The sequence below is a fragment of the Ammospiza nelsoni genome, chromosome 6 (assembly GCF_027579445.1).
Source record: "Ammospiza nelsoni isolate bAmmNel1 chromosome 6, bAmmNel1.pri, whole genome shotgun sequence".
NCBI lineage: Eukaryota > Metazoa > Chordata > Aves > Passeriformes > Passerellidae > Ammospiza > Ammospiza nelsoni.
Window position 1 is genome coordinate 57,731,152 of NC_080638.1, and position 21,525 is coordinate 57,752,676.

The 21,525-nt window shown below is 43.3% G+C and overlaps 1 protein-coding gene across 1 annotated transcript in view; it reads right to left on the reverse strand.

Moving 5' to 3' along the window:
* Window positions 1-5,583: 5,583 nt before the first annotated feature.
* Window positions 5,584-21,525, reverse strand: part of SYNE2 (spectrin repeat containing nuclear envelope protein 2) — a 168,602-nt gene continuing 152,660 nt past the window's right edge. The window contains exons 103-118 of the mRNA XM_059475436.1: window positions 21,319-21,506; window positions 21,016-21,166; window positions 20,394-20,576; window positions 18,431-18,568; window positions 17,348-17,542; window positions 16,244-16,526; window positions 15,834-15,902; window positions 14,876-15,012; window positions 13,901-14,027; window positions 12,061-12,272; window positions 9,327-9,527; window positions 8,892-9,020; window positions 8,221-8,409; window positions 7,566-7,655; window positions 7,303-7,349; window positions 5,584-6,685 (exon numbers count right to left, since the gene is read on the reverse strand). Of these exons, the coding sequence (XP_059331419.1) occupies window positions 6,460-6,685; window positions 7,303-7,349; window positions 7,566-7,655; window positions 8,221-8,409; window positions 8,892-9,020; window positions 9,327-9,527; window positions 12,061-12,272; window positions 13,901-14,027; window positions 14,876-15,012; window positions 15,834-15,902; window positions 16,244-16,526; window positions 17,348-17,542; window positions 18,431-18,568; window positions 20,394-20,576; window positions 21,016-21,166; window positions 21,319-21,506 (2,565 nt within the window). The 3' untranslated portion in view covers window positions 5,584-6,459. The remainder of the gene's footprint in view (window positions 6,686-7,302; window positions 7,350-7,565; window positions 7,656-8,220; window positions 8,410-8,891; window positions 9,021-9,326; window positions 9,528-12,060; window positions 12,273-13,900; window positions 14,028-14,875; window positions 15,013-15,833; window positions 15,903-16,243; window positions 16,527-17,347; window positions 17,543-18,430; window positions 18,569-20,393; window positions 20,577-21,015; window positions 21,167-21,318; window positions 21,507-21,525) is intronic.

The following is a 21,525-nucleotide window of genomic DNA, read 5'->3' on the forward strand; positions in this document are numbered from 1 at the left end:
ATTTTGAGCCCCTAAGTCTTTTGCATTAGGGACTTTGATTAGTATGCCATTTGCATATTTTGAATATTAGTGAAACCATTAATCTTGGTGGTTTTTTAAAGCCAAGGACAGTATTTTTTATAGGAGGTTTTCAGTGAGTTACACATCTATTGTCTGTTTTGATCTTGTACTAACTATACCAGATGCTGCTGCTGATCTAAATTTTTACTCTCTGCCTTTTTATTGTTTTTAAGAAACTGTAATATAGCTGTGTCCTTCTAAAGATGTGTAATATTTACAATGAAAAAAGGGAAAAAATGTGAGTACAGTCTGGAATTTATTGGTACTTTCATTTTGAGAGATGTTTTGCTGTGAAACAAACCTGTCTTGGTATTTCTTGGGCTTGATTGTGTTCTGGCCTCATTGCCTGTTGTGTTGCTCTTTCTCCGATTTTCCTTATCCTGTGCAATCTTTTGGTTTAATACATTTTTCAAAGAAATGTTTAAGTGATTTGTTTGTTTTGCTTTAAAAGTGCTAAATTTGTGTACAATCTTGGAACAAACCTTTTGAAGAGAAAATGGGAAAGACTGGGTATAAATAATGAAATTATCTTCTAGATGGAAGTTTGCTGTGGACTGACTCTGTAAAAGGGATGTGCTGCAGTTTTGTGCTACGTGGTGGTGTTCATCTATGTTGCTGTTAGTACAGTGCAAATGGGAAAACGATGTGATTTTAACCTACTTTTTGTCTTGTTGAACATGATTTTATTAAAAGTTACTAACGATGTTTTGAAACGGGCAGAAGTCACCAGCTGTGGAGTCCGGATTAATGTAGCTGTGTTCATACTGGGGTGAGGGGAAAATGCTCCTTTCAACAGCACAGGGAGGTGTGTGGCAGTGGCTGAAGGAGGGTGGCTCTCTTGAGAGAGATGTTGGGTTTGTCTCGGGTCTGGATCCCCCAGACAGCCCCAGGTGCTGCATTCCTGGTGTGCACATCCCTGTCCCTCCAGCCTGGAGCAGAGCTGTCCCACTGTGCTTCCATTGGGATGCTGGGGCTGTTCCAGTCTCAGGGGGATGAGGGGAGTCCTCAGGACCTGCAGGGGCTCTGGGGAGGGGCTGTTCCACTGCTTTCCTTCACTGCCTGGCTGTGGCTCAGCTTCTCAGTGCTGCTGCTGCTCGAGAGATGGTGCTGCAGTTCTGGGATGTTCACAGAGAGAGCAAACCTGGCTCAGGCAGGGACAATTGTTATGAGTTTAAAAAAGGAAGGAAGGAAGGAAGGAAGGAAGGAAGGAAGGAAGGAAGGAAGGAAGGAAGGAAGGAAGGAAGGAAGGAAGGAAGGAAGGAAGGAAGGAAGGAAGGAAGGAAGGAAGGAAGGAAGGAAGGAAGGAAGGAAGGAAGGAAGGAAGGAAGGAAGGAAGGAAGGAAGGAAGGAAGGAAGGAAGGAAGGAAGGAAGGAAGGAAGGAAGGAAGGAAGGAAGGAAGGAAGGAAGGAAGGAAGGAAGGAAGGAAGGAAGGAAGGAAGGAAGGAAGGAAGGAAGGAAGGAAGGAAGGAAGGAAGGAAGGAAGGAAGGAAGGAAGGAAGGAAGGAAGGAAGGAAGGAAGGAAGGAAGGAAGGAAGGAAGGAAGGAAGGAAGGAAGGAAGGAAGGAAGGAAGGAAGGAAGGAAGGAAGGAAGGAAGGAAGACTTTTAACAGCACACACAAAGAAAACATGCGGAGCTTCCTCTCTTAGGTCTGGAAGTGGAACCAGATGGTAAAACAATCTTGGCTGTTTTTCTTCTTTTTTAAAAAAAAAAGAAATGTGGTTTCAGACAGGTGAAATGCTTTGTCTCCAGGAATTTGAGAACTTTTCCACACCTCTCTTCCTTCAAATTACCCATTTTTAGTGCTGTAATGTTTGCTGTCAGAGAGGAGAGTGTGGGGGAAGGATATGTAGATGTGTTGAAACGTTCTCACTTGAGATAGTGCCCAACAGGGTAAGTGCTCCTATAAAATAGCAAACTAAGACAGGTTAGCAAGCTAAACACTTGGAGATTTTTTTAATAAATATGGATATTTCCATAGTCAGATTATGTTAATTCCATGCTGACTAAATGATAGATCTATACAGGGATCATCATGGTGAAAGGAGAGCATCTTTTTAAGTGTTTTAAGTGCTGGAATTCTAAATTTTACTCTTGATGAGCTGGGGAGTATGAAAGATATTTGTTGTATTTGCATCATTACATTGGTTTAGCAGAGCCTAAAATGCAGTGAGACCCAGAAAGTTGCCTGTTGATCCTGTTTGAGCTGTCACCAGTGATCTTCTTCTTCTGAGGTAAGAATTTTTGTCTTGTTTGGGCTTTTATTGAAGTCTGCTTTAAACAAGTCATTTTATATCCCAAACAATTTCTTTGTGTCATCATCTCTTTTAGGACTGGGTTGTTAGTGTCCAGGGAAGGATAAAAACCTATTTTATGAAATTATGGAATTGTTTGGGTTGGCAGGGACCATCTCCCCTGGCATGGGCAGGGACACTTTCCACCAGATCCGGTTGCTCAGAGCTCCATCCAACCTGGCCTTGAAGATCCAGGGAAGGAGGATCCACAACTTCTTTCCCTGTCTCAACACCCTCAGAGTGTCCTGGCACTCCATGCCCTTGTCAGAACTCCCTCTCCAGCTCTGTTGAAGCCCCTTCAGGTACTGGAAGTTGCTCCAAGTCTCCCCTCCGTGCAAGGATTTCTACAGAGCCTGGCCAGGTGTCTCCAACCCACCCCACCCTCCATTCCACCCTCCCTTAGGAGGTTTTGGCTGCAGATTGTGGGTGTTGGGACTCACTGTGGAATGGTTTTGAAAAATCCAACCATATTCTAGGCAGGGAGTAGCAACTGCACTTTACCCTCCAATTTCTGTACTGTTGGGATGTAAACACAATTTCTCAGCTTCCTCTAAGTTTACCCCAGGCCATCTTTTCACACTTCCCTCAAGTCAGTCCTAGAAGCCATAGAGAAACCTTTGCTATCATCACCATCCATCTCAGAAAAAATGGTTTGAATTACTTAGGTCCTGTGAGATGATGGGTCAGCAAAGCAGGTAAGGTGTGATCTATTGTGCTGATCCAGTGCCCAAACCAGTTCTAAAGAGATTGCTGCAAATGGGAGCATGAAAAGCAAGTGCTACAATGTGGAACATAAGTATTATTTACATTAATTTTTCACAGTATTTTACTACTAAAGTGAAGTGTGATGTGTTAAATGGCGCCTTCATAGCTAAGGCTTCATTTTATTTATGATCTGTGTATTATTTACCTCCATCTTTGCATTTAAGAGTCACCTACACTCCTCATGTATTGCTGAGTGTTAGCAATTTTGATTTAAGTGCACAAAAAAGAGATTGCTTTGCTATAAAAATGCCAACATCTGCTGCTACTGCCTCAACAGACAAAACCTTCTTCACTCATCAGTGTCACAGAGGAGCTGGCACAGTCATTACCAGTGCTTACTCCACATCTCCTATGCCTGTTTTCCACAAAAGGTTTTGTTCTCAGTCCTGTCATTTTAGTTTCACCATTGCATTCTGTGAGTTTGTAATGGAATCAGGTTCCTGACTGAAAGTGGTGCCTTTTAAAGCACTTGATGTTTGTTATGGTAATGTGAAAACAACCCCACAGCACCCCAGCCCCTCCCCTTCCCCCAGCTGTCTTTAGTTCGGTGAACTGATGGCATTTGTCTGTTGCTGTGTTTCATTGTTGTGGATTGGTGCAGCTGACTAAACAGGCACCATGCAATGTAAATATATTGCTTTTTGTTCATTTCTGTCCTGCAGCTGAGCCCAGCCTGGTCTCATGTGTGTGCTCGGTGACTGAGGGACACCTTCCACCATCCCAGGGTGCTCCAAGCCCCATCCAACCTGGGATGGAGCAGCCACAGCTTCTCTGCACAACTTATCCCAGCACCTCCCCACCCTCACAGCACTGAATTTCTTCCCAACACCTCATCTAAAGCTGTCCTTTGTCAGTTTAGAACCATCACCCTTTGTCCCACCACTACACCCCCTAGCAAGAAGCCCACCTGCACGTCTCCAGTAGGGCCCCTTTAGGTACCAGAATTTGCTCCAAAGTCTCCCTGGAGCCTTCTCATTGCTGCTGACTCTGCTGGAGCAGGGTGGGTACAGCTGAAAACAAACCAAGGCCTCATCTCACTGCCAAAAAATAAGACTTCAATTCAAAATTAGTTTTGGCTGGGTTTGATTTCTCAATGCAGGTGCACAACCATAATGGGTTGCTCTCACTATTGCATCTGTTCTCTCTTTAAAATATTTTTTTATCCTTCCCTGGACACTAACAACCCAGTCCTAAAAGAGATGATGACACAAAGAAATTGTTGGGGATATAAAATGACTTGTTTAAAGCAGACTTCAGTGTCAGTCTGCAGTGCAGTGATTATAATCAATTGGAAATAAAACTATTTAAAATAGGTGTGGAAGAAAAAAGATTTAAGCTATTTCCCAGACATTGTTTTTTAGTGACATTTTGAGATAATTTCTTGAAAGCTCCTCTTTTTATATATTACATCAGCTCAACAATTTGATATAACTGTTCATAATGAAAGGAAATTGTAGGCTATGAAATTTTCCTTAGACCTTTTAACATTGTTCAATTTTTTTCCCCTGCATAGGTTCTTTAATGGAAGAAGAACTGAATATCACGTCAGCAACTGCCTATTACTTCTTGGCAGAAAGGTCTGCATGGGCATTTGTGACAACCTGGCAATGAAATAATGGTTGGAGTTGGCTCACTTCTACAGAGAAAGAAACTTAAATGAGCTCCATCCTAAAGTAATTGCTTTGAAAATATCAAATCATGATTGCAGAGGGAGAGAGGACAGTGTGTGTGGCTGTGTGCAGTGAGGGGTGAGGGGGATCCATCTCTGGGTACAGCCCCAGTGTGAGAGCACAAGCCTGGCTCCTCAACACAGCCCTATGAGTTTAGTTTAATGTCCTGGAAATAAACCACAGTGGGTTTGCCACCATGGCTGGGAAAAAGCTGCTGGTTTGGCCATTCTCTGACCATGAGGACAAAGCAGTTTGCTTGCTAAAGCCCCCTGCCAGGGAGGAATCAGCAACCACCAGTGGTGGCAAGTGTAGAAAGGGTGGGGGAACTCTCACAAGCTAATCAGAGACCTTTACTTTCCATGGGTAAACACTGCAGAAAGTGGCTAATTCCTGGGTCAGATCCACTGCCACACACAAAAAGCTGTTCACCAAAGCCCTTACTACAGCACTGAGCTCTCCCCCCGCATGCATTTCCCCACTCCATCACTCCCACTGTGGAAAGTCAGTTCCAGAGTGGGAAATAGTTCAGCATTTCAAACCAGAAATAACCATGAATTGGTTCAGCTTTGTGTTCTTCCTCCAGGAAAGCAGTTCCAAAGGGAAGGATGTGTGCCATGGAACAGGTCCCACTGCTGGATTTGTGATCTCTTGCTCTGACAAATAAGGGAGTGGTTGTGCTTCTTCCAGCACCACTCCTTTAGCAGGCAAAGAAATGGACTCTTCCAGGAGTGTGAGGGGCAGCACTGCTGGAACATGAATCTGGTGCCCCCCACTAGACACACCCACAGTCCTGCAGACATTGGCAAAATTTTAATGACAGTACTCAAACTGTACAACAAAGGGGCAGTGGCAATGCTGACTGTACACAGTGTTTCTCCAGCCACTGCCCACACGCCGGTTTCATTTTAAAAACAAAGCTTATAAAAATGCACAATTCTCTCCCAAGGTACTGTACACTATTCAGCAGGTTAAAAACTGAAAAAAAAACTTTCATTAAAAAAGTCATTGCACTATTTGTATACATCAGGGATAGTCTACATAATCATGTTCATCTAGAAAATATGTGCATTATAAACCATTTCCATGCAATGCAGCAATTCCTTATTTCCAAGGTGGTATAAAAAGACAACACAGCAGTCCTAACTACTAGAACACTTTATGTCAAACAAAACAAATGTGCATCATGATATTGAACGTGTTAGATTAATAAAATACAACAACAAAGATTCAAAAATATGCAATTTTTTTTTTGCTTCCACCAAGTGACTACAGTACCAAAAGATACAAATAATGTGAAGTGTGTGTGTGAAGAAATCATATTCAATGAAGTCCCTCTTCACCTGCTTGTTTGTCATGCTCACCCAAGACAGACTGCTATGTTTAACATTACTGTGATGTCATTTCTGCATCTAAGAACTCAGAATCCAAACACCTTGCAAACTCAAGAGCACTGGCCCTACAAAATAGTGTATCTATTGCATCAAAGTATAAAGTGTGCTGCTTACAGTTTAAAAAAAATCTATAGAAAAAGTTTTGTTTCCCGTACAAAAAACGCTGAAATTCTGTCAAGATATACATTTTGAGATGTGAAACTCACTGCTTGATTGATGCTAGAGCAGCATGGGAGAAAAAAGCACCACCCAAGAGTGTTCAGTGAGAGTGCAGGCTGCCCTAGGTGGGCGGGGGCCCGTTGGTGTAGCGCAGCATGGGGTAGAAGGAGCGGGCAAAGTTGTTGGCCTGGGTACAGCTGTAGTCTTCCTCAGAGGAGGGGATCATGCAAGCCAGCAGCAGAAGCAGCAGGAAGAACAGCTGGAGGGGTAAAGCTGCTCTCAACACTCGGTAGAAGAAGGAGGGAGAGCGAGGGGCTGCCTGCACAGGTTCTGAATGGCTTTCGCTCCTGGAAAGGAGAAACAAAGAACAACAGGCACTTCAGGGTTTGAGTTAAACAAGTTGTTTTTTACCCTAATTTCAGGAAACAAACTTAACTTTTACTTCACAAACAAACTTTAACTTAACTTTTCCCAGGAGGCAAACACACCATTCCAAATAGGTGTTGAAGCACATTATTCACACTGATGAGGTTCTTCTCTGCCCTGGCTTACTGAGATCTACCCTTTGAACAGACCCCACTAGACTGGGGGTTAAATTCTCCCTTAGTCCTTCATGGTCTGTTTGTATCAAGTGGCTCTCAGGGGCAAGTTTCTTTTTCCAGGCATGCTGGTGGAATTAAAGGAAGATTTCAACCTAAAATATCCCCCACTTGGCAGAAAAAGTATTTTCTCAAGTCAGGGTTGCACATCACTGCAGAGGTCCTGGAGCAGGAGTGCTGAAGGAAACCATTCCCTAAGGAGCAGCCCAGAGCTGGTAGGTAGAGGGGACTCTACAGGTAGGCAAAAATCACCTCCACCCATGTGTGAACCTGCAAGGAACAGCTGCCCAGGTTTCTGCTGGCACACAGCTCATCTCTGCCATATTCACTGTTTATCAAGAGATCAGGCATATATAAAATATTACCTTGTGCTGCTGCCATTCCTGCCTTCAGCTGTTCTCCTGAGGGCCATCTGTTGAGAGAAAGAAAAGCTTTTAGTATCCAGATTTCAGAAACAACAAGGAATTTCTCTGGAAAGCCAGCTGTAGACTTTAAGGTCTGATTGTAAATACTGTAATAAGGTACATGGACCTAAAAGGTAAAATGATTATACTTGAGGAACTTCCACACTAAATATGTCAAAATACACTATATGCTGATAGCAAAATATTGGGAAAAAAATACTTGCCTTCTTCACAGCAGGGCTGGATTTCTCTTCTTCTGCATTATAGGCTCCTGAGTCCAAGTCATCTGGAACTAGCAGGAATGTTTTGGTATCCTGAAAGATAACACCACCTTTCACTGCCTCTGTAGGTGCACAGCCCACTGCCCCTTCACATGAGAATAACCTGTCCCCCAGAATAAAGGAATTTACAGTGCCCAGCATGAAGGAATTGCAATGGAATGGGTGCATACAGGAATTAACTTGGAAATACCTCTGACAGGCCTCAGGATAAGCAATCCACTGCTATGACCTTCAACTCCTACATGTTCATTACACACTCCTAGCCTGATACCTGGTTTGGATCACCCAAATTCAGGTTGGAAGGGACTTCAGGAAGTTCATCTGGTCCAACCTCCTGCCAAAAGCCTTACTCAGAGCTGTATGCTCTCTGCTCTTCAAGCCCCTTGAGGACAGAGGCAGAACAACCCCTCTGTTAGAATACTGTACTAGCCTTGGGGTGCTGAAGTTATTCCTACAGCCAGAAATGTTCTTTTTTCAGCTTATCAAGGTGGAAGTACTTAAGCTTTAAGTCAGTTTTTTTTATAAATACTTTCACTCTTAATATGCTATTTCTTTCAGTAAGGAAGATCCACAAACAGATATTTAAATTCCAACTCACCAGATTCCCTTGTATTGTTTTTAAGTCCTGAGAGACTTGTTCAATCAGCTGTTTCAGTTTTGTTCCAATTACATGGACCTTCTCCTCCTCCTCAATGTAATCACCATCTGATTTCAGCAGCAGGTAAGCAGTGAGCTCTTGGAGGGAGTTCACATTAAGCTGTTGCTCCAGCAGCTCTTTCTCCAGTTGCTGAGAATAAACAAAAAACAGCACAACAGACTGTTACCCTCCACTTTATGGATGTTCTCCCAAAAGGAGGAACTCTGGAAGGCTTTAAAGAACAACACAACCTGCCTGAGAAGCAACAAGGCACAGGAATGGTTATTACAGCTACATAGGCAATGAAGTCCTCTTGAAGAAACTGGTTCTACCTGTTTGAAATAACATTTAAAAATAGTTCTGGCAGGAGGTAATTCACATAGAGTAGAGATTAAATTTTGGAAATTGGAAGTCTTGCTCCAGCATAAAGACTACTCATAAGCAACTTTTTTTTTATGATGAGTAATTATGAAGAAGTGCCTTGTAGATGCAATATCTTGGTCCATTTCAAAAGCCACCCACATTCCTGAGTACAGCAGGTCTGAGGAGAGGCTGCAGACACTGTGAGACACAAACATCTTGCTCTTCAGTGTGTGCTGAGAGTGAGGTGCTGCAGGTAAGACTACACTCACCATCAGCTCCTTCTGGCATTCCAGTATTGTATTGAGATCAGCATTGGGATCTGTGATTTGTGCCTCATTCCTCTGGCTTTCAGCACTTGCTAACCACAGGATTAGCTTTTGGCTCTGGTCCTGGAAATCCTAGAGAAACAAAAAGAGAGACCCATAAGAGGAAAAACACCTTTGTAGAGCCTTCACCTACAAATTCACAATTAGTGAGGGTACAGAAACTTTGCTAAAGTATTCCACCTATGTAGTAAAGGGCATTATCCACTTCAAAGATATTTTTACCAAACCGTTTCAATCCATCAGAGGCAACTTCATCAGGAAACAAAGTGCCTTGATTTGTGAGTGACCATTCCACTGATGTGCAGGAATCACCCCTCTGCCCTCTCCTCCACAGAATCCCAAAGGGTTTTCCCTTACAAGCTGGCATGTGGGATGTACCTGGCAGTGCAGCAAGGCTTGCTGCAAACCCTTCCTCCAGCTGTCCAGTGCACGATTTGCCTTCTCCCAGTGCAAGTTGACCTTCCGAAGCCTGTTCTGCAGCTCCTTGAACTCTGTGCTGTCTGCCTTCTGGAACTCTTTGCTGCTCAGGTTGGCAGAAAGCAACACTGCTTTGTAGCTGTCAAATGCTTTAAGCATGTCCTGGCAGAAAAAGATTAGGAGTTTTTATGAGTGATGAAAACCATGTTTATTTACAATAAAACCATGCACTCAAAAGTATCACAGGTGTTGGGGAAGGATGTTTGAATCTGGTGGCTTTTCAATACTGCTAAGAAACATATTGAGCAAGGTTTATGTTTGGGTTTTTTTTAAAGCCAAAACCTTCACTTTGAAGAAAATAAGTGTGACTGAGCTTGTGCTTCTCCCTAAGTCACAGGCATTATGGCTTAATCCACATCTGCCCTTCAATTCCTCTGAGTGGTCTCTTTCCTTGACATTTTAACAAACACTCACATTGCTCATCACATAGTATCTTCTAACTGATAAAGGTTTTGCCACCCCAGAATCCTAGAATAATCCTGTCAGGGACATCTGGAGGGCTGTACTCCATTCTCCTGTTTCACATAGGACCAACTTCAAACTCCAAGGAGAATGCTCAGGGCCTCATTAAATTAAATTTTCAGTATTTCACAGGATAGAGATTCCCCACCCCCTCTGGGCCCCTGGTCCCACACCAGACTGTTCGGAGGTTTGTTTTTTCACAAACAGGATGGGACTGTTGGGGTACATTCCTTGAGATTTTATTTGCAGCATCTGCCTCATTACGTGGTTGAGACAATAGAAAGATGGCAAAGCTCATGTACAGTCAGCAGCAGCCAAAGATCTCTTGGCTACAGAACATTTAAAAAACATTAGTTAACAGTATATTGTTAAAGCTTACAGACAGTTTTCTAGCCAATTACTAAAAGTACACATGCACCCCTTCACACAATGCTTGCTTCTCTTATAAAAAGTCATTATAACTTTTTCTACTTTCAGACTTTGCAGCTGCATCTAGTTCTGAGTTTTCTCTGCTCTTTCTGTTTCTAAGGCCTGCTTTTCCCAGCTTTCTGAAAGTCTTCTTACCTTTACTATTTCCCACACCACACCACTCCATTGTGAGAAATTATTTTTCTTCTCTCTGGTCTCAGTTTCTGTCAGCCCACTTCTCTGACTTCTCAAGGTCCCCCCAGAAGGCAGTCCTCCCTGCTTTCCTCCTCTCCCTTAAAATTGCAGGGGGAATAATATGGAATTTGCAGTTATGGTCATATCATCTAACCACCTTTATGTTAAGGCTGACCCTGTATTTCTGAAGGTTTTTTAGAAAAAAAGAATGCCAAACAATACCTTCCTTGTACCATCCAGTTTACAGTTTGAATCAAGGGTACTCATCTTTCCCAAGCTGCTCTTGCAGAAGGGAAGTTAGAGCTGCAGGATGAACCCCACAAGCCACAAAGCTCAGATTGCTTTTCTCAGCACCTATCTATCCAAGAGTGTCAATCTCAAGATCTGAGTTCCACTTGTAGAAAACTGCTGGTCTAAATTACTTTTTTTTCACCCATCAAAGGATCCTGTCATCCTGTCCCCCTCTCCTCGAGGCAATAAAGTTTCTTTCAATATCAGACAAAGCAAACAGACTTCTGAACACCAGTAAGCCACTCTGCAGGCAGACTGGCTTTATCCTTATCCCAGGCACTTGGAATGTCCTGACACCTCATGAGATTCACTTCTTAGAGCACACTCTTTTAACACCCCTCTAAAACCAAACTGTCTGAAAATGGGATTTACAGCCAGCTGGACTCCTCTTAAGCAGATGCAGAAGAGAGAAGTGAAGCTCTGCTCCTTGAGGAGGTCAGACACCCAACTCCAGGCTGAGGGAAACACCTCCCTCCACTCTGGAGGCACCATCCTTTCCTGGGGCTTGGATAATCCAGACTGGCTGAAGAAGTCAGAGCTGACCTTACTGGAGTGCAGAGTCATTGTCCCTGGCCTAATAACTACTCCAGGACATGCAGGCTTAAACATACTCTCAGCATGCCTAAGAAACCCCTCCTCTGTCCTGCAGTGTCCTGTTTGTGAGCATCACCCCAAGGGGACACCAGACTGACCAGTAGCCTCAGGGTGATTCCACATGGGGCAGCTGGTGAGGGGTGAGCACACAGGGATTTTGCACTTCCACAAATTTTAGGAACACTTGCTCTCTCAGACTTGAAGCTGAGGCATTTCATTGCCTGAGTCCCAGGGCCCCAGCACTTGCATGTGCCCTGGTAACCTGCTGGCTCATGTTGCAGAAACCACAGCTTTAGAGCAGATCTTTGTCCTGCTGGAATTACACCCCACCCTTACTTCAAGTTAAAAAAAAAAAAGCAGCCTAGCCTTTGCAGCCTGTAGACCTGGCTAATTTTCAATCTATTTCTGATTTGGGGAATGGCACAAGGAAAAAATGTCAATATCACTGTGCAAGAAAACAGAAAGGGAGAAGTGAAGAGGTTTTTACTTCTGCCTGCCAATCTCTGTATATGAAGACAGAAGCACCTTGCCTAAGACCCTCTTTAGCCCTCAGCTGAGAGCAGTTCAGTTCCCCTGTGGCACAGGAGTTGCTGCTGGCATCCATGCTGCCAACTGATCCCAGGAGAGCACTGATTAAAAAACATCAGCATCTTGAAATCCCTCTTCTCAGCAAGCCATAACTTACTTTCAATTTCTTGACCTTTTGTTCCAATGCCTGCATGCTGGTTGGAAGCTTCACCTTTTGCAGCTCTTCCAGCTCTTGCTCAGTTTTATCAAGCCAAGCAGAGATATCACTGAGGTCTGAGTCCAGCTGCTGCCACTGCTGCAATTTCTGTTTCATCCTGAGTTTATTTCTGAGGTCTTGAGCTTGGATGAGCTCCCACCTATCAATAATGCCTGCAAATCACAGGGGAAAAAAATTAAATCTTCAGTAAAGGAAGGAGTGTGTAAAACAGATGCAAGAAGTTTTGCAAGAAAATTATTTCCCATGCTATTTGAGATCAATTAACTGCTGTAATGTATTTCTGTCATTCAACCACATCTTTTCTTGAGATTCTGCAGTGTCTAAATTTCATATTGCTGGTCAAGTTACCCACACAGCAATGCTACAAAGAATTTTAATGATATCAATTGGAGATGTTTTAATTCACTTGGAAAAAGAGACCAAAACTAAGGAGATAAAATTCAGTGAGCCCAGTTGCAATTTGGTGCAAAATTCAGCATGGGACAAATATGATCCAGCAGTTAGGACCTGGCTTTGTGTTTTATGTCTATGTGGAGCTGCTGGAGAGAGCCCAGAGGAAGCCACAAAGGTGATGAAAGGGCTGGAGCACCTCTCCTGTAAAGCCAGGCTGAGAGATTTGGGGCTGTTCAGCCTGGAGAAGAGAAGGCTCCAGAGACCTTAGAGCCCCTTCCAGTGCCTACAGAGAGATGGAGAGATGGAGAGGGACTTTAGACAAGGGCATGGAGTGATAGGACAATGGATAATGGCTTTAAACTGAAGGAGGGCAGGTTTAGATTGCAGATTAGGAAGAAATTCCTTACTGTGGCCATGCTGAGGCCCTGGCACAGGTTGCCAAGAGCAGTTGTGGCTGCCCCATCCCTGGAACTGCTCAAGGCCAGGCTGGATGGGGCTCTGGGCAAGCTGGTTTGGTGCAAGGTGTCCCTGCTCATGGGAGGGGGGTTGGATCTAGATAACCTTAAGGTCTCTTGCAACACAAACCATTCTAATGACTCTTAATGATTGTTTTATCAATTCAACGCTAAGGGACATGGAGATGGCACCTGTGTGATCACTGACACTTTCTGAAAGCACATCCAAACCACTCAGGTTATTCCTATTCATCCCACACATGGGGCACAACCCTGGACTATTTGTGAGACCAGAGAAACAAAATAAGTGATCTGGTGCATGTAGCTGCAGCCTTCTTTTCATCCCATGATTTGCTTTTGTGACTGCAGTACAATGTGCTGTTACAATCTCAAGCACCTGAAGCCAGATATTAGGTCCTAAAAGGTGAAGAGAACCAGCTTGCTGGTCTGTTTGCATGAAAGGACCACTGTAAAGGTGAGAACCACTGGAGAACAGAATGCATTACCAGCTTTGAACAAATATTTCTGCAAATGGGAGCTGCAGCGTCTTGTTATATGGAGTACCAGTAACTCCACATAGCAATCTTCTTTTAGACAGAACCTTGGGTTTGAAATCTGATTAGAAGCCCCTGAAGTGTTCAGTATCAGACAAAAGTGAAATTGTTCCCATTTACTACAAGCAGCAAAGAGACAGAAGTATGTTATGAAAGAAAAATCTCAATTCTGGCAGAAAATGTGAAAGCTTTGAACAGCACACATGGCTTGGACAGAACAACATGAGAAGGGCTTGGAAATTTGGCAAAATACATTAATTTGTTGGGTTTTTTTTTTTTTTGTTCCCAAATATGCTGCCTTTGTGCCATGTCTGCTTTGTCTTCCCAGAGTCACAGGACAAACACCAGAGCCCCAAAGTCACTCCTAATGCTCTGTACCTGGCTGCTTCTCTGTTGCTGCTATGTTCACAAGTTCTTGGTCATCTTGGGGCTCCTCATCGCTCATGTTGGCAGATGGAATTTTCTCCTTGCTGCTGCTGCTGCTGGCAGAGCTGAGCTGCTTCACCTGGAATGACATTTTGGTGGGTGAGTGAGCCCTGCAGGTTAACAGGAGGTCAAAGGTCCAGCCTAATCTGTGCTACTCTGGGGTGGCTGGGCTGCTGCTGAGCTCTTGCACATCACATTTAGCACTGGGCTTCTGCAGCTTTGCTGCCAGTTTACACTGGCTCTCTGTGCCTTTCCAGCAAACAAACACACACCATGGTGATGCCAATGGCTGCAAGAGTGGACACGGCAGATTTATTGCTTTTGCACTACCTGTTCCAGTCAATGTACAATTGCTGGTGCTCTTTGTTGGATTGTGAGTCTTGGTAATATTGACTCCAAGGCTCTGAGACTGGATTAATGATGACAAAAGCAGCCAGATATCAGTGTCACCCTGCCTGGAAGAATGCTGATAGTGGGTCCAGATCCACTGAGCCTGGCGGCTGCTGGTGACGCCATGGCTGGCAAAAAGCCATCAAGGCTGAGGCACCAATGGACAATCAGCCATTTTGGTACATTTTTCAGTGCCTAGAAGCAGATTAAATGGTGTGTTGCATATTAAGACTCTTCAAATTTGCTTAGGACAGGTAAATATGTCAGTAAGTATCAAGAGATTCATACCCTGTCCTTTGTGGGGGTTAAATTCTTCTAGACTTGTCCTATGACAATCGAGGAAAGAAGTTCCTCTGGACCCTGACCAGGAGTCCAACCTGAACCACCAGAAATAATGTCTAAGTTTGTGTGAAGTGAAAATTCCCCACCTCAACTATTCTTTTCCTTGATGCTGGAGAAGGGAAGAGGGTGGAGTTACCCAGAACAAGAAACAGACTCTGTAGTAGAGGTTCAGTGCCCACAGAGCCTCCAACTCACATAGTCTGGTTTATAGGGAGTACTTGTCTCTGGTCCAGACAACACATTTCCAACCATCTCTGCCTGGTTATATCTGTGTTTCCTGCAGACTGGGCTGCCTGGAGAATGCCAAGGACGAGCTTCTGAAACAGACTTTCCTGAAACAAATAAAACCAAAACCACACACCATGAGTGCAAGATCCCACCTCCACAAGGAAGCTGTTGCTTTGTATTAAGTTAGAAAGCGCTTTGAATAAAATGGCATCAAGTTATGGCATAAAAATGACAGTTTTGCAGCTTTCCTTGCAAAGCATGCACATTTGCAAAACATCAACAGTGTTTCAAGGTAATGAGATGAGAGCCATGCAGTTATGGGACATTCTGTTTTCTTCTGGAAAAGGCTTGAATACAGGTTAGAGTATTCAAAAAAAAAAACAAAAAAAACCCAAAACCAAAAGACAAGGCTGCACCATGGTTTTGTAAAGTTTGCATCCCAACAATAGCTATCACACATCTGCAACATATCAGAGGGGACAAGTTAGACATGTCCTGGTTTGGAGAATGTTTGTTCTGGATTTAACAGACAGGACACACATAGTTCTGTCATGCACAAACCACAAAAAAAATACTTGCAGAGTTGGAGCTACTGCCTTCAGTAGTTATGCAACCAAAATTAGAAACAACCAAAAACTGATACTACCCAGAGCAAACCACCGAGAAAGAACCAAAAGACTTTGGATCAGTACAATGAAATGCACGTTAACCACCTTGGCATTTACCAGGCAAAATCTAAATGGTGTGTGCTTGACTGCTTTTAATGTCCATGTGGATACTGCAGCGTAAGAACACCATGGCAGGATGAGACATGGTGCCCACACAAGGCAGGAAGTCAGACATTACGTATGAGAGAGGTTGAGGAATATAGCGTGCAGCACAGGGAGATTGCCATGTTCAGACACATGCATTAGCAGGTGCCTACCAGAAGATGCTTTCAAAGTTTTTGTGGTCATTTTAAGATATGCCTCAGGGTTTTCAGTGATTTCTACATCTGAAAAAAGAATAATGTCATTTTCCTCACTATTCAGTATCTTCCAACTGTTAAAAACAACTGAAACAATGAAGGACAGCAAAGACAAAGAACAAAGTGGTTGGTACCATTTTCAAACATTCTTAAACACTAAGGCTTCTAAAACCTTCTTATGTTTCTAAAAACAAAAGCTTGGTTTAGACAGTACCATTTCCTTCATATAAGAGATGAGCCTGCTCACATCTATAAATGTGAAAACCAACCAACAAGGTGGGAGCAAGACTTCAATCCCCCTCCCTTCCCACACAGGGACATCCTCCAGCTGTCCATGTCAAGCCAAAGTGCTGGACATTGGTTCTCACCTGACAGAGCACTGTAATATGTTGCTTCTTCATCATCTTCATGAGAGGAAGAACCTCCCACATCACCTGTGTGATCCCACTCAAGTGGGATGGAGTCGACGCTGACAGGGGTCTCACAGCCTGATCTCTCATGGCCCTGAGTCGGGGGCACGAGGTGGCAGAGGGACTGTGTGGATGAGGGCCCCTCAGTGATGGCTTTCTTATGCCAGGGATCATTCTGGATTTCTCTGGAGTCTTCTTGATCTGTCTCATTTTCAGAGTTGTCTTTTTCATCGTCCAATCCCTACAAGGAATTATTGCGTATTAATAAGATTTACAAGAGATCTTAATGAGATAATGACTGAACCACACAGTACTACTGAAGACAGTTTTGTGGTCAGCTGCAGCAACCATGTGCCTAAAATTAAAGGGAAACATAATTTCTGCCTTCTTCCTCTTTTGCCAAATCCAATCCTCACATCAGCAGCTACCTCTCCTCTTTCAAGGCACTCAACCACCACCATAGCATCTGTCCAGTTTGCAGGAGTGCCCAGTTCCAAATAGAGTTTAAAAGGTCAGTCAGGAAATGATGCCTAGGCAGGAGTGAATAGCTACTTGTTCATGTTCCTTCCTTTACCCAGCTTTCTAACAGATGTTCTTTCTTTTTGAGGCCAAGCAAACTGAGAATCATCTGAAAGTTCCCAGGGAAAAGCAAGGTGCATGCTGTTCCCCATTCAGGGCTCTCACAACAAACTGGACAGATGGAGTGGACAAACAAATACATAAAGAGATATTCTAAGCACATTATTGATGGTAAAAAAAACAAAGTGATATTAAAAACACCAAAAATGTTTTGAAGCCTTCAAGGCACAACTATATAGTTCTGAACCTTATGAACAACCTCCATGCTATTATCCAGATTCTGCAGATGGAGAGGCACGAAAGGATTGGCAACAAAGATTTAGCAAGGCTGGCACATCTACTGCAGAGCTCCTGAGCCCCTGGAGATTAAACCACTCAGTCAAGCTGCTAGGAGTAAGCAATTGCAATTCAAAAACCAAAATAAGTATTGCAATTCAAACACCAAAATCTTGTCAAAGCATTGAAACAACTGTTGCTTCTTACAGGATCCCTTGAAGTCAGTCTTTGATGGAAGCGGGCAACTCGCCCAAACACCTCCTGACAGTATCGATGAAGTTCCTCCAATTCATCCTCAATCAGGATGGCATCCAAAGGCTCGCTCTTCTGAATCAACTGCTCCCCAAAAACAATTAGCTGATCAATCTTATTGGTGTTTAACGTTATCTCCTGTTGGAAACCCTATTTGGAACACAAGAAAAATAATTACTTCTCCATTGCCTCTTTCTAGCCCAAGGTTTCTCCCTATTTTCTAGCTCATGGCAGTGAAAGACAAGCAACAATTGACATTGCTGTCTAATTTAATTTGGCAAATATATTTTTACTCAAGAGGTCCAAAGGTTCATTTTATGAGCAGAATTACAGCTCTAAATGAAGTGGCATTTTCCACCCATGTGTACATCACTATGGCTGCAGTGTCCTGAGCCTGCAGGGGATCATGATACAAGAGTTCAGCTAATCAGAGATTATTCTTCTGTTGGTACACACAATCTTTTTCTCAGTAGCCAAGAAGTTTGTTTGGTTTCTCGGGTCTGCAGCCTACACAACAGTAAATCTACATCCCAAATCAGTAGCAGTGCAGGGAGACAGGAGAAATGATAATGTAGGAAAGAACTAGTATATTCCTTAGAATCACTGCACATTCCTGGTGTCTAATTTCTGTTGAAATTCCCAGCTACAAACATGATCTCTGAGGAGACTGTAAAATAATGCCAATTCAAAAAAGATTTGCACCAGAAAATAATGCCTGAATTTAGGAATGTAGCTCTTACTGTTAAGGAGCATCTGCTGCTTTCCAGGCCAGATACCACTGTCACTGACACATACTGTCAGGAGAAAATGGCAGGACAGAACTGAGCCTGAACACTGAATCTGAATTAAATAATGCAGAGATTAATCTTGATTCAGACAATATGTCTTTAAAATTTACTGCTGTCTTCAAACAAATATAATCCTACAGAGATGTGGTGGCTACTGTGAAGTTACAGAAAATGGATGATTCTGCCAGGCAAGGGCAGCCCAACAGGATCACTGGGCTACAGTAAACAACTGCTTCAGAAGGATACTTACATTTAACTGGCGCATTTTGTCATCAAAGTTACTTTTTGAGAAGTGCTCCACGTTTGTCAGCTGCAGGTCCATTTCTGTGAGCCAGACAAGGATGCTTTCCCTCGTCCCCTCAAACTCATCTCTCCGGTTGGTGAAGTGCTGGATGGAGAAGAGGAGCCAGTGTTACATCACTTCAGCTACTAAAAGAGACAGGTCACAGGGGCTCTCTGCAATCAGTGTTTTATTTCAAAACTCCTGTTCACCTTAAAGGCCATCAGGACACAAACAGCAGCATGCCATGTATAAAACCTGTCCTCTTCCTGTAGGAATGCTAGAACAGTGCCCTGTACTAGCACACTATTTGTACAAAAGAGGGACTAAAATTTCTGCAGTTCAAGATGCTTCTGTAAAATAACATTATTGATTCCACACATTCTTCTCCCACATCATTATACCAGCAACAGTTACTTGGACTGAGGCTTAACATCTAATTTGTTCTAAACTTAAAACAGAGATAAAGGAAGCAACCCTCATCTCTAATTAAAGTAATTAAAACTATGAGATTAGTATCAGTTTTTACTGATTTTACAATGGAGAGGCTGGATCATGTATGACCACGCCAATGTAATTAATGCACTGTTTGGCATAGCATGTCCCACAGAAGCTGCTCACAGACATGCAGCTTGCCTGTTCTCATGGGTGGATTTACTGTTCAGAAAAGGGATCATGTAAATCCCAAATATAACAATTCATAGCTGCACAGATCAAACCCCATCACTGCTTTCACTGTCTCATCCACTGACTTTGGGGAGCTAACAGTTCTCCCTGTCTCCCAGTTGCTTACAGCACTGCTATATTTAAAAATCTGGCAGTGACAAGTCTCCCCCAGGGCACAGCACAGAGTAGCTGCCCAGAGATCAGTTTAATTGATGAGCAAGATGCTTCTTTGTAATACACTCCAACAACATTCCTCATCAGGCAGGCAGCACAGCAGGAGCTGCTTTCTATCACATCTCCATCTTTAATGCCTTGTTGGTGAATCACAACTTGGCACGAAGTAGAGCTGAGTTGGAAACTTCATATCTGCAGTTGGAGCCCTTCTGTCTGTCTGTCTCTTATCTATGGAAAGGTGCAAGTGCATGAACACATCCACCCATTACAAGTGGGTAAGAGCAAAGTGTGATAGGAACAGTGAGTATTGCAACTGACCTCTCAAAATTTGCACTCCTTCTTCATTTAAGCTTTTCTTCAGCTACCAAAAACCAATCTACCAAGGTGAGGTTTATGCCACGTACTCAGTGACCCTCCCAGAGCTCCCCTGCTATGCCAATAGGACAGAGAGAGCTGCTCTGATGTAGGCTTTGCTCATGAGTAATTCCTGCAGAACCCTGGATGCTCAGAATTTTAAACTTTCTATGTTGAAAGGCACAGACCCACAAGAGAACACTACATTTGACCTGAGGCCGTGGAGAAGGCTTCCAAAATTGATTAATAGCACTGGGATTACGGGTGTGTAGTTTGATTAGAAGTGTGTAATATCATTAAATAGAAAACTTAGAGCTTAAAGTTTTAGAATACAGTAACATATATATATAGAGCAAGATAGAAGTTTTAGAGTGGAGTCTGGTCCTTCTTTTTCATGAGTTTGGGTCGTATTGGTAATAGGACAGAAAAGTCTGCATTGCAGACTTTGAGTGATCAGTTATTGAGTTAAAAGTAAAAATAATTTAGGTGTCATCTCTTAATTAGATAGTTTAGTGTTAAAAGACCTCATAAGGAAAGATAGTTAGCGATTTTGTAGCTTGTTAGTAGAATGCTGTAAAACCCACCACTTATATAAATGAGAAATAATAAACACCTTAAGCCTGAACACGAAATACTGTCTCTAGCGCTTCAGTCTCAACCCTGACAGAAGCAGAAAAAAGAAGCTGAAAACCAGCCTCCCCTGAGTGCTCCTGACTCCCTCAGCCCACTGTGGCACTACCTTGAGCCTCCTGAGAATGGAGGCCACTCGTTTCTGGAGGTTATCCCAGCGCTGGTTGCCCTCGTGCACCATCTGTTTGAGCTTGCTGGCCGAGTCGGTGCGGTTCTCGCGCGCCAGGCGCCGGTACTGCTTATTGATCAGCTCCAGCTGCGTCAGCCGCTCGTGGATCTGCCGCTGGAACGCCTGCAAGGCAAAGCCAGCAGCTCACTGCCTGGTGACAGCCAGGATGTGGGTATTATCCATCAAGAGAGATGGTGCCCTCCCCCTCAAAAACAGACCTTCCAACTACAAAACTAAATCCAGATTTTATAGACCCATATTTTAAACCATCTGCTGAAACTAGAAGAAAGAAAAGAATAAATATTGCACGACAAAAGTCTCTTGCCTATAAAAAGCAAGGCTTTAAACTTTTAAGTGTCTATTCAAAGTATTGTGTTCTCCACATTGAAACAAATTCTGGAAACAAACAGACATTTAGCAGCTGCACACTCACCAAATTATTTATGTTCCCTATACTACCAATGCCAAACCAGTGTTTTCCAGAGACTAATGCATTTTGCACAGATAGTAAGTATTCAGCAGCCTGATGCTGAGCATAAAAAAGGCAGTTAAAAAGATTCACCTCAAATTTCTTCAGCTCCTCTTTTGCATGTGTGTACAAGACCTCTGAAGAATTAGGTCTAGCTGCTATATTTTCAGATGCTTTTAGCCAATCTTCAAAGCGAGAATAGTCATCCAAAAACCTCTGCCACAGACGCCAGGTTTCCTCGATTCTGAGAGAGCAAAAAACAGAAAGGTTTTATCACAAGCTAACTATCAACTCTGGATTCTTTTTTCCTCCTTAAAATTCAGTTTGTGGCAAAAGCTACAGAGTTTCCTCAAAATGCTGCCACAGGTTTCTGTAGGGTAGGAAGAGGAGACATACTTCATTCTCCTTTCCATGGACATGGCACAGATGTTTCTCCACCGTCTGTCCAAGCTCCTGGTGGTTTGCTGGATGGAGTCACACTCTGTCTCATTAGCACACGCATCTGAGTCGTGCAGCAGGACTTCACAGATGTTAAACACGGACTCCACGCCCGCCGTGTGCTGCTCTATGTCTCTCTGCAGGTCCTGCCATGCAAAAGAACAA